At 32.0% G+C, this 13,587-nt stretch overlaps 1 protein-coding gene across 2 annotated transcripts in view; it reads left to right on the top strand.

Moving 5' to 3' along the window:
• The window catches only part of LOC143237810 (man(5)GlcNAc(2)-PP-dolichol translocation protein RFT1), a 41,556-nt gene that overhangs the window by 13,396 nt on the left and 14,573 nt on the right, over window positions 1-13,587 (top strand). For both annotated transcript variants that reach the window (XM_076477426.1, XM_076477427.1), the window contains 2 exons: window positions 2,592-2,729; window positions 8,651-8,729. In XM_076477426.1, the coding sequence (XP_076333541.1) occupies window positions 2,592-2,729; window positions 8,651-8,729 (217 nt within the window). The remainder of the gene's footprint in view (window positions 1-2,591; window positions 2,730-8,650; window positions 8,730-13,587) is intronic.

Genomic DNA, 13,587 nt, shown 5'->3' on the forward strand with positions numbered 1-13,587 from the left:
AGTGGTGATGTAAATTGTGTGATATTTTAATCTCTCCATCAAAAGTATTTGACATTTTATTGACAAATATGTGTCAGCTAGGTGGTAATGGGTCATATGGGAACAAAAATAGATTACATTGACAGTAATGCAAAAATTTTCTTTCATTACCTATTTTGATTAGGAGATGATAATACTTTAATGGGGAACAAAGGAATAGATTGCACTGGCAGTGAGGCAAAGATTCATTACTTATTTTGATTCTTAATAGACAGTACCTTATAGAGAAACAAAGTGTTTGTTATACTATGCCTTAGAGACAAACTAAGTATCATGTATGAAATAATATTGATTTAAGAGGTAAAAAAAAATGAAAGTTTGACTTGTGTGTGGTTTTGTGAAATACAAGTTCACAATGGAATAAATTGAGGTATGTTTTTATCTTGAAGTTTCTTTTTAATTTACTATTTAAATCAGTCATCTTTTTAACAACCTTCACAGTAGAGTACATTTCACAATGAATTGTAGGATTAGATCCTGAAACTGCTTGCAGGCCTTTAAAAGTGTGTTGTTGTTTTTTTTTTTTTGGGGGGGGGCAGCTGGCTTCCTCAAAAAAAAAACAAACCGTGTGCCCTGTTTACTATGTAGTAATAGTAAAATAGAATCATTAATTAAATGTGTAGTTTTGAATCACAGTTCTTCCAGAGCATACATTCACAATTATTAATTTGAAATATGTTATTTAATTATTAAACTATATGATGTAAGATTTTATACATATTTTAAATATGTATGATGACTTTACAGCTGTAGGTCCATGAATTTACAATACTAAAATCAGGGGCTTAGTTACCCTCTGTGGACACAACAGAGAGCCTGATGTGGCTTTGCTATCAGAAAAACACAAATACAAATATAGTAAAGGTTTACTACTATTTTTGTTAAAATTGAAGATATTTCAAAACAAATTAGTATTACAACAATTATTTATATGATTTTTGTATGAAAAAGAAGTTGAAACATTTGAAAATGCAAAATAACATTTTGCATTTGGAAGCTTGGGAACCTTGAAAGTATTCAAGTTGGGAAGATAGATTGTTTCAATTGTTGCAGATAGTCTTGAGTATTTTGTCTACCACGAACCTAGCAAAAAGTTACATTGAACATGCTGTTTGGATAATAATTTACACCAAAGTTGTGCTTTAACACTGTACAGATAGGGGAAGTGTCACAATTTTTTTAAAATGTTTTTCTACTGAATGGAGTACAGACTTGTTAATTGCAGGAAATCATATAATATGGTGATGTTAGTTCATTATTTCCATACTTCCATGTATATACAGTTTTAGAAGAATTTATTGTCTGAAACTGTATATCCATGGAAATGAAGCATGATGCAAAATAAATAACATAAGGGCATTGATGTTGGGTGTGGAGGTGCTCTGCTTTACCCTTAAATGACAGTAATGTTAATTAGTGGCCTGGATTTGAGCTGTTTTAAGCTGCATTTACATTTAGAAAAGGTTTACTTAACCTTAGGTGTCACTTTTTCTTCATTTTGTTGAAACAAGGACTTGCTGCTGTTTGTTATTATGGAAAAGATGGCTGACATCACAGCATGCTGATAGTTGCAAACAACTTTTGCTGCACTACCTGACTTTATATTTTTCAAAGACTTTCTATGTGATGTAACTGTTTGCATTTATCACTTCAAATGTGTAGTTATATACTGAGGAATGTCTCATGGACACTGGTAGTTACATCATCCTGCTTTATCATACGATGGCAACAATATGCTATGGATCAAATGTCAAAAGTCTGTTTCCTATACATCTCCTATAATGTAACATCAGTTTGTTACACAATGTATGGCTAGTACTGCCAGCATTGGTTGGACCTGTTTTATAATTCTTGTATTTTCCCAGCACCAAAACTACATAATGCAGTTGAGTAAGGTTAAGATTGTGATGGAGAGAGCAATGCACACAAATAAAGGACAACTATGTGAATTCATTGGAGATGTTGGTAAAATTACATAAAGTCAAAATTTGTTATTGCATAAGCAACACATACTGATGTTTTGCCTAATCATTCAGTTGTATAGATTGCAATGATAAAATGTAATGGCATAAATGTTATATCCATGTCAGTTATATGTTAGTTGACTTTTTAACAAATCTGTTGCATTTTTTTTCTGTAATTATTTGGAATGTAATTAACATGGAAAAATTATGCTAATTGCATGTAGGGCTACACATGCTTGTAGTTGCCACTCTATAAATCATAACAGAGTAAGAATATAAGATATCACAAGCAACCTCTTGTATCTGATACTACATTTGTACAAATGTTCATTTAAGCCCAATAATGTACTGGTCTACAGTTTCAAAAGCATTTGATGACAATGATTTTCTTTGATATCATTTTAAAGGTATATTTATTTAATAAAATTGCTAACTGATTGGTTGTCTTATTAGATAACATTTAGTAGATTTCTTCTTGGGGTATATATCTTACATAGAGTTGTAATTAATAAAAATGCTCTGGAATTGTTTCTATTTTTTAAATATTTAAATCTTGAGTGTTTGTATTTTTTCATTCTCTTTTTCTAGCTGTTATCATCTACTGTTTACCTGTTTTCATATTACATCTACTTCATGTATTTCTTTTCTGTATCAAGAACTCAACACATTATGGTATTTCCTTTCACCAGTGTGAAAGATATGCTTCCAAGGAGAATTAATGATAAGGTAATGAGATAATATTTTCATTTCAGCCTTTTCTTTGAGTACTGTTTATAAGTAATCAGAATTATAATCTAATTCATACCTGGTGTTATTCTAACTTAGGGGCAGAAATGTTAATTTAAAAGTTTAACATCTTACTGGTTAACACTTGTGTATTGCCATACAATAATGTATATTGTTTTGGCTTCTTACATCTAAAATACTAATTGAACTTTAAAAATGGATTGCAATATAAAAAACAAAGTTTTGAAAAATTAGTTACAATGCAATAAAGTCTTAAGGTTATACTATTTCACTCAAAAGGAATTACAGATCTGTCTAGTATTGCTTACGAAATCAGATAATAAGATATCACCAAATTTAAAGTCTGTGCTTTGGTATTGTAATCAGATTTAATAAATTTCTGAAACATTAAGGAGACAGTAAAAACACAATGTCTTTTGATTATTATTGGAAATGTTTTAGTGAAAATAGCAAAAAGTATGAAAGATAACTTATTTTCAGAAAAACAAATATATATATATATATATATAAACCTTTTTGAAGTATAGAAGCCTAATTAAAATATTTTGTGATCAGAATTAGTTGTAAAATGCAAACTACAAGAAAAGATTGTAGAAATATCATGAAAAATTACCAGTTTCACTTTTTTTGTAATTTTATCAATTTCTGGATAAAATAGTAAAACAGAAAAGTTATTTGTGTCTTTAAAAGGATAATATTAGCTTTCTCTTTAGTTAGTCTTAGCATATGAAGGCTGATGTGGCTTAATGCTTAATGTACCTGTACAGGTTCTCATCCTGTTGTTACAAAAAATGTTCTCAGCACTTTGAGACCATTAGTGTATTGTAAAACTGATGATCAAATCAAAGGGATAACTAGGGCAGATAGCTCTTGCATATTTGTGTATGGAACCACGTTATTCTAGGAGACTTGTAAAGACATGATTTGTAAATTTCTAATTATATGAAGTATTTTAATACTATCATACCTGAAGAAGACAGAGCATAGATTGCATTAAAATATTTCATTATGCTTAGAAATTATTGTGTCATATATACAAGCTCTTATACAGTTTTGCAAAATCTTCCAAAAGAAACAAAGAAACCCAACATTTTAATCTACATGTAAAATATTAGACTAACATTAAGGTAAAAAAATCATTCTTTAAAAATTTGTGTAATTCTATACCACACATAAAAAGGTAAACAAAGTATGTAACTTAATGTTTTTCATTTCTGGCTATTTAGACATTTAAGTACAATAACTAATACTGTGTTTCTTGTATGAAGTATTTGCATTTATGGACCTACTAGTATGCTTGACAACTTCTTATGTTAAAATATCAACAGCTTAAAAATAAATACACCTTTTGAAAAATGTTACTATGTTAAGTCAATAAATTTAGTATTTTATTTATTTATACCATATACCAATAGTTTAAAGACTTGTTAGACTAGAGGTAATATTTTTGTTCTTTTCAGTTTTTGACAAGGTACTCTACTTCTGCTATTCTCATTCAGTGCTGCCCTCTTACTTACATGCATCCCTCACTTTATGTGGTTTAACTTATTCTTGCATGCACATTACCATGTGACAAACCTCCACCAATAGTAGTGCCCAACACCCACATGACACTGTGCTATTCTACCTAACTGTTACTTCCTGTTTGGCAGTACTCAAGCTTAAACATTTAGTTTCTTCGTTCTTTTGTATTTTTATATCAGTTTTCTCAACAAGTTTAATATTTATAACTTATTTCAGAGTGAAACTTAATACACCATTACAAAATGTTTATACTTTTTATTTCTGTATAAATGATTGTGTTTAGTTATTCATTTTGAAGGATGAATTTTAAGACTCAGATGTTATGTCTTCTATCAGCACATTTTTACACAGGCTTCAGTTGATGCTCCTCAATAGGGGAATTATTGGCTTTATTTGTCGGGAGATTAATCATCTAATTAGATGATGTTAGGAGGGCCACACATTTAGAAATATGGTCTACTGACTTTGGAAACATAAGGTGTTATACTGTTATGATTTCTAAGTTAATATTATTATCTTTAGTTGTTTGGGTTCAATAACATGAATTTAGTTAGATCAGTCAATACTAATAGTTATGTTCAGGTTTGAAATTTAGAGTTTATTTGTATCCTTTATTCTATAAAGTAGATTAGACTTAACATAGGTCTTTGTTATTTTAGAATTACCTATAATTCATGTCACTGAGTTATCCTAAATTAGTTTGTTTATATAGTTTTCAATATATCACATCTCATACATATGTTCTTGTCAATACACACTTATAATATAACACCTATTTCATTTTCATTATTATTCGTCTTTTATGCTTCTTTGTCTTACTTTTGTTTATATGGACCCCGAATCTTGGTTTAGTGAAATACTTTGTCCTCTACGTTTCAGCTAGGCTTATCAAGTGTGTTATTTTTCATTAATCTGTAGTTGATCTTAAAGGTAAATAAATAGTTGGGTTAAGTACCATGTTTTCTTCATCACATAGCATCTTAGACGTATGTTTATTTCAATACAGACTTAAATTTACTTTATATAGACTGTTACATTTTTGTAATTTTTTCTACCTTATATTAATTACAAATATTTGAGTCTGTGTGGATCCCTGGGGTAATTATCTGCCCTGCCCTTTCCTAATCTTGCTCGTCTTCTTTCTATAAGTACTGAACCTGTTTAGGATAACCTAGAGCTTGTCAGTTTTCCTCCACCTGATTATGACTTGTCTTCCCAGGCCTCTACTGCAGGATCTGGTAGGCTTACCTGAGCCTTTTTTTAGATATTTTCACTGTATATATTTCCTCATTTTTCCAGACGTGTTTCACGATGAGCATTTTGTCTCTCTTTTAGAAGAGGGCACTTGCATGCCTCACCCTGCACAAGTTTTGGTTCATTTTACTTAGTCTATCATCAAATAGGTTTTCTTGTTTTGTATCTATGTAATTAGAATATGTTGCCTGTATGGGAAACAGTCTTTCTTCATCCTATCCATTTTATCCCCCATCTAGTTTTCCAGCTTTGTTTTTCTCTATTGTTTCTCTTATAGGAAATTTCTTTTATTGCCTCCTTTCTTAGGCATTTCAGCTATATCTAGGAAATATTCATGGGACACTTCCTACTCTTTCCATCCATGTTGGGGCATTTGCCATCTTCAGTTCTTTCCATCCACATATGTATTCTTTGTTTTTTAGTTCTTCTGAGGTGGACACTATTGTACTGTTTCTTTACCATCCATTTCTAATACAGACTCATTGTTAGCTTTTTTTTCCCGCTGGTCCATTTTGTTTTATACTTCTATGCATTGACCATCACATTGGGTTTCTGAGATGCTATATTCTGTTTATTTCAACTTGTTTTGGTTTCATGTGTTTTTTTGCCAGGTGTTATGTGACTTACCTGATCTTTTTTGCATTTTTTTTTATTTTTTATGTTATTAATGTCATTACTTAGATGCCTGGCTTTGGTTAGCTCTTAATGGAGTGGTTATAATATACTCATCCACTTCTTACACAAGCAGCTTGGGTAGATGTATTTTCTAGTTGAGATTTTCATGTTGCCCACCTAATAGTCATTTGTTTATGTGCTTTTTACAGAACTGCTTGCATCAGGACCATCTGTTCTCTTCTAGAATGCATTTGTTGGAGCTTTTTGTTATTCACACCATTATAGTTAATTAGCTTGCTATGACTGAGTTTCTAACACATAGGGGATGTAGCTTTTATGGAAGCACTTCTCCTTTTGGGTCTGGCACATTTGCTATTTTTTTCTGGAGATACTGCATGACTCATGTTAGGGTTCATTTGGATTCTCCTCTTAATTTTCCTCTTTCCATCTTTGACTGTATGTGTTGGTGGTTTATCACATCTTCCCACTATTAACACCCTGGCACCCCTAACAGTCCAATGTGCTTTACTTCACTTTCTTGCTTTTGTCTGTATTAGGCTAATCATGTTTCATTCTAACTATTAGACAGTGGTGGCTTATTTCACTCACCAAGGGGACACTCATTCTTGTTCTCTTCGTTGTAGTCAATGGATCTTATTTTTTAAACTCACACAGTTCACATACATCTCCTGACATGTCTTGTTCTTCGTGTTTTCATCCTCATTTCAGATTGTCTTTCCATTCCTGACACACTTTCCTCTAAGGAGTGGCCTCTCATTCCTCAATTTTTTTTTGTGGCTTTGCCTCCTGTGAGGTACTCCTCCATGGGAAACATTTGATTCCTTTCTCAATTCTAAATTACCTGTTTTGTTTTTGATATCCAGTTTATTATCTGCTCACACTCACTGTCAACACATTCATGCAGGATTAGATCCAGTATATAACTTTAGTTTTCTCATTCTGTCAGTCATTCCAGGATAATTTGATCATCCATGCTGCTCTGGGTTAGGTCTTTCTGATTAATCCTTCTTGGCTTTTACAGTCTAGTTTTATTAGTTGTTTTGGCTCTAAGTGTTATTTTTTGTTCTGGATCAATTTTAATAACCTTCACTTTGAGGGCTCATATGAAGTTTCTTTTCATCAGTTTGTTTCTTGCTGTTTTCCACCTTTATTCTCAGTTGTTCCAGAGGACTTTCTCTGTTTTATACGTGATGTTCCAAGCCATTGGGGCTATAAACCATGGTGGTATCCTTGAGTTGAATGAGAGATATACATTACAAACAATCAAGACTCCATGCAGTTGAGAGTAGGGCAGTAGTGTTCTACTAGTGGTTGAGTTTTAGATTTAGATCTGAACCAATCACTATATGCCCTCACTCATATTGTGTGGTTGGGATTCCTTGTCCTACCTCCCCAGGAAGTGTCGGTTCCTGGAGGTTGGGTTTTGGATTGTGGTTGACTTATGGCCTGATCCTCCTTGCCTTCTCTATGTGGATGTTGATTCCATGTAGTCGAATTTTGGGTGCAGTTGATTTGCCATGTGTGGTCCATCTTGCTCTAGCCACCCAACTCCTTGGGGCACATCTACTTCTTTACCCACATTATGTTCATCAGGGAAATTGAAATTCTAATATATTATGGTTAGGATCACTGTTCAACCACTTTCTCTCCCATTGGGATGTACTCCTCATAATTTTCTGTCTGGATCTGTCCCACATTTTCCACATCTGGACAAAAGTATACCTGTTAAAGAAGTGGTATACCATCTCACATATAATCCTCTTATTAGAGGGTTTCATTTTGGATCTTTTTTAAGATGCTTTTACTTTCTTCCTTGCATCAGTCCTTTCACCTATTCATTGTGGAATTTTAGTTAAGTGTGTGAGTGGAAGTTATAATTATCCTTTATTGAAAATGTATTTCTGAAATTTACTTATTTCCACTCACAGTTCCTTCTGTTTCTGTCTAATGTAAACTGGTGCTTATGTTTCTGCCTAAACTCAAAATGGTAGTTAGGTAGAATAGCATAGAGGGAGTCTCATGAGCATGTGTGGCACTACTACTGGTGGAGGTTTGTCACATGATAATTTGCAGTTAAACTTTCTGAATTGAGGGGTGCATGGAAATGAAAAGCTTGTGGCATGCAAAAATCTTTTGCAAATAGAGGGCAGCACTGAATGAGAATAGTTATGTGTGTGAGTAGAAGTAAGTACTTATCAAAAATACATTTGCAGTGTAGGAATATAATTTTGTAAGCAGTATATGTATGTATATATCTATATATGAAATGTGTTTTGCATTTAAAGTGATGGACAATGAAGAAGAAAATTTAACTGAATGTTTATTAATTCATGCTAAAAATGATTTTAAAAATGCTCATTCTCACTTAACCGTTTGGCTGAATTATTTATTTAAATTTTCATAAACCAAAGAAAAATTTTGTGTAATATGTATTAGTATATTTTATCTGTAACTACACTAACAAAAACTTGATGCTCAATCCCTAGCCTTTTCTTGATTGGAAATTAGCCCAACTTACTTGGAGTTTTCTAAAACAAACAGTAATGAAGCAGTTTCTCACAGAAGGTATGTCACAAATCAAATTTCTAACTATGTCTCGCTTAGTTTAAGTATTTATGGCTAGCTGTAGAAAAGTTAAGTGTAATTAAATGTTTCAAAGTGTTTTGTAATAAGATGACTTTTTATATAACTTGGATAGAATGGTTTGATGAAAATGAAATATTATAAGCAGTGGAGCAATACTTTAATTATATTGGTCTACTCAGTAGTGAAAGCACTATCTCTGTGTTATTAATTATTAATTTATGATGTGAAGGAAATAAGTTGTTTCAAAAAAGTCTTGATATAAAATGATGAAAAACCCTGCAAGTTACTAAGTGCTTTTGAATGGACCTTTCTTCTTCAAGGGCAAACTTTATTAATTATTAAAAAGTGAAAGTTCAGACAAAATGTGATACACTTCCTTTTATGCTTTTACTAATTTCCACAAAATATAATAATGTTTAGAACTAAAAAAATATTTGGGACAAATTATCTTAGGACAGGTTGCTTTTAATCTCTAGGTTAAGCATCTTTTTATACTTTTAAAAATATGTTGAACATTGATAGTTAAATATATTTTTTTCGTAATATTACTAGATGGTGTGAACCAATATCTTAAGTTGTTTTTTTTTTCAGGTTGTGACAAATTGTGAAGATGTATAAGATTTAAAGTTTTTTTTTGTCTCAGTACAAAACATGTTGTTAGAGTTTTAATAAAAAACTAAAGAAGAAACTTTTTCAAAAAGGAAGTAAATGTAAGTTTGGCTAATATCAATCTTTCAAAAACAATGCAAACAAGATAGTAGGGATAGCATATGCATTGTCTCTGCGTAGTATCTCCTGCACTTAGTATAGTACAATACTAACAGACAAAAACAGGATAAATTAAACTAAAGTGAATGAATACTTATATATATTGCTATATTTTAATTTTTGATATGGTCTGACCTCTCTCACACAAAACTATCTAGGTATTCCTTCTTCTGTCTAAGCACTGCAAAAACATTTTCCTTCTCAGTGCACCAGTAAATGTACATCCACTAATTTTATGCCACTATTGAACATGTACATAGTGTGTGACTACTCTCCACTAATAGTATAATATTACTTATATTGATGAAGCTAGCTCTGTTTCCTATTCCCAATCAGTCCTTTCTTTCTTGATTAGCACGGCAGCATTTTTTGGATGTGTGTTTTTTCACACGTGGCTCCATCTTATGATTGTGCTTTTTTACCATTTCAAGTAAATTTTTTTAACAGTTTTATTTATTGAGCTTGCATTCAATTGTTTCAACAGTTTTGCTTTTTTTTATTTTTTTCTTGTTACTGAATTATAAGAGATTGTAATATGAATTTTTGATTCATTGTATTGACTACAGAAATTCCTGTCACAGCCAAAAATGTCACGGTAATGCTTCTCAGGATCAAGTTCAACTTTATATGCCAAGGATGTACGAGCTTCAATTTGAAGGAGCAAAAGAGAATTGTCTATATGAGATCCTCTTCATAATTTTTGGGATGACACAGTCCTGTTCCTATGGTTTTGTTGGTTCTAGATGCAGGAGAATTTTTCCCCTCTTCCTATGGATGAGTTTGAGGAATTTCTTCTGCCCCATAATACTGACAATAGGATGTATGTACACTGTTCCTATGGTTGAGCAAATGTTCCATATCTTCTTTGCAATGCCCTACAGTATTATAGTGGTATATCTGTAGACTCACACCATGAGAAACCAGATTCTGATACTTATGGTTGGCAGAGCACAGCTCGTCCTTTGTGTAGCTTTGTGCTTAATTCCTAAACAATCAATCAACCTTTTCATAATTCTAGATGTAGGATGTCTCTTCCCTGCATTTACAGTTTGTTGAATTATGATGTTTACTCCTAACACTTGTTTCAGATATTGCCGTGGTCACTTTCCACTTGGTTCCAGTGTTAAATACTTATTCCAGCCTCTTCTCTTTAGCAACGCAAAATTCTAGCTTGTGTGAGAGGAGATAAGACTGTATCAGAAGTTAATATTTTCTTACACTGAAAATGTATTGTTGATAGGTACTTATTCCCTTTCATACACTTCTCACTATCAGCATTCTTTTTTTTAGAGTCTGCCAATTCTAGAAAATGAGGATTGAGCAGGAATAGCAGAGGAAGGTAAGTGCCTGTCACCAGTACATTTTCAGTGTAAGAAAACAAACTTTTGCTAGTGTTATTATGTAGGGATAATGCAAGTGCTATCACTGCTATCTTGTTTATATTGTTTTTGAAGAATTGGTATTAGTTTCCATTACATTTATTTCTTTTTCTGTAAAGTTTTTCCTTACTTGTCTTCTTGCTTTTTCATGCAATGTTTCAGTAGATGTAGGAAGGATGTATTTATAACCAAGTTCTAAATACAATGAGGTTTTAACTGTAATATTCGTTGTTTATCTATTATTGACTGGTAATTCCTGTTTCACCCTGTACTTAAGCTTTTAAAAGAACACCAAATTTTTATAAGAAATCTAATCTCAAGGTATAATGAATACATTATTTACTCCAGAATTATGATTTTGTTTTAAAACTTGCTATTTGTTATTAATATTACTTATAAAAGCAGATACTCTATTTGAAGTTATGTCACTTCCATGAAATTTGTTGACATCATCATTTTGGTGTTTGAGTTACCATGTAGTAATAAAGAATAGAAGAGAAAAGAACAAGAAATTTCATCTTATTGTTTGGATAATTACAGATATTCCCATAACTTTTGATTCAGTCATTACTTAGATTTGTTACAAAAGGAAACACTATATAGTATTGTAATGTTCTGATGATTTATTGAGAAAATGAGATGGTCAGTCTGGCCATCTCCTACCTGTCTAATAAACTTAACTAAAGTTGGACAAATTCAATTATCAACAACATTAGAATTATATTTTTCTAGATGATTAACCAATTCTTTTTAGTTAGGGTCATTCATTATAGTGATTACTTTATGAACTCTTTTTGTTTACTGACATGGAGGTTTTAATTACATTTACATTTTAAAATTTAATTCTTTTATGTTGACAGAAGGGTAATGACTGGAAATCCAATTAATCACTCCTGTGCTTACAGTTAAATACATATATATATATATGTATATATACTTGAGAGAATTCAAATTGCAATAATTTTTATGTTGTGGATACATTTTGTGTAAAATAAAGCTTGAAAAAAATATTTTTTCTTTCCTATATTAATGCTTCCCAGTAACACAGTAATAGGTCTACAGACCTATAATGCAAGAAACTGAGTTTTGATATCTGTAGTGGGCTGAAAACAGATGGTCCATGTGTAGCTTTCTGCTTAACTACAAACAAACAAACCTACAGCACTGTGCAAAAGAAAATATTTTGTCATACTTTTCATTTTATGAGAATAATTCTTCTATGCCATTAGAGAATGTAAATGTTAACACTATAATAATGATTCATTGATCCATGTTGCACTGAATAAGCCAGAGTAAGAATACTTGCCATTCTTTACAATGTCCATATACTTGTACCAAGGGCATGTCATAAGGATTCTGTTTGGATGAACATACTGATCAAACTTAGGTTTTGAAATAACTGTCATGGTACCCCATGCAATGTCTTAACTATATCAAAAGAATCCAGCCAGGAGCTAGCATACAGTAGTGGTATATGCTAGAAGAAATCAGTTTACTGGTACTCAACAAATAAACCTTGATACAAACAGTGTTGAGCACAAAATATTAAGTTTTGTCGTCGTGCTACAGCACCAAAAGTCTAGAGGACTGTTGGTAAAGCAGAATGTTTGCATGAAAACTGAATGTGTTGCTGGTTGGACTCTGACAAATTGCTGCACACTTAAAATGCTCCCCAAACACTGTCAAGTACACCCTAGATAATGAGACTGAGACAGGTAAATTTAGAAATAGGAAAGGAAGATACTAAACTCAAAGATACTGATGTTAAGTATATTTATTTATGCAGCCTTCAGGACAGAAGGAAGACTGCCTAGCATGAGATAAACAACCATGTACCAAATGACAGAAAAGTGTCCAGGTCTACAATATCAAGAAGACTCAACAAATGTTGTCAAGAGACCAAAATTTGCTAAAATATACAAAAACTGGACTGTTGATGATTGGAAAAAAGTGTTATGGACAGATGAGTCAAAGTTTGAAATATTTGGTTCAAAGCATAGGTTGTATGTCCAGCAGAAGAAAGATACTTACTTCAATGCATAGCACCTACCATGAAGTATAGGGGAGGCAGTGTGATGATTTGGAGGTGTTTTACTTCTGAAGCAACAGGAGATATTTGCAAAATGGATGGAATAATGGACCAGCACAAGTACCATCAGATACGATGGTATACCTAGAGGTTTGCATATTATTGGTAAAGAATTCTACTACCAAGAGGATAATCACACAAACACTCACCCTACTTGTGCAGAAATTGCTTAGGTAAGAAAGAAGCTGCTGGAATCATTCAAGTGATTCAATGTCATCTACAGAACCCTGATCTCAACTCGTTTCAGTAGATCTGGGATTTGATGGATCACAAACTTAAAAATCAAAAGTTGTTTCCAAAGAAACTTCATTGGAGTGTATTCAAGATATTTGGAGTAAAATCCCACAGAACACTTTGATTAAATATGTTGCAACAATGACTGAAAAACTGTCTAAAATTGTTGAAGAAAAAAAGGGAACACAAAATATTTTAACTGTTTGTTGAACTTAAGCACTTCCACTTAATTTCTGTTGTACTGAATATGAAGATTAATAACATTTTGATGTTTCATTCCCTGATTTACTTTGCATTGTTCTTTGAAAGTTGCCTGAAATCTAATTTTTGACTTTATCCTGACACTTTTGCACAGTACTGTATATTA

This window comes from Tachypleus tridentatus, chromosome 13 (assembly GCF_004210375.1).
Source record: "Tachypleus tridentatus isolate NWPU-2018 chromosome 13, ASM421037v1, whole genome shotgun sequence".
Classification (NCBI taxonomy): domain Eukaryota; kingdom Metazoa; phylum Arthropoda; class Merostomata; order Xiphosura; family Limulidae; genus Tachypleus; species Tachypleus tridentatus.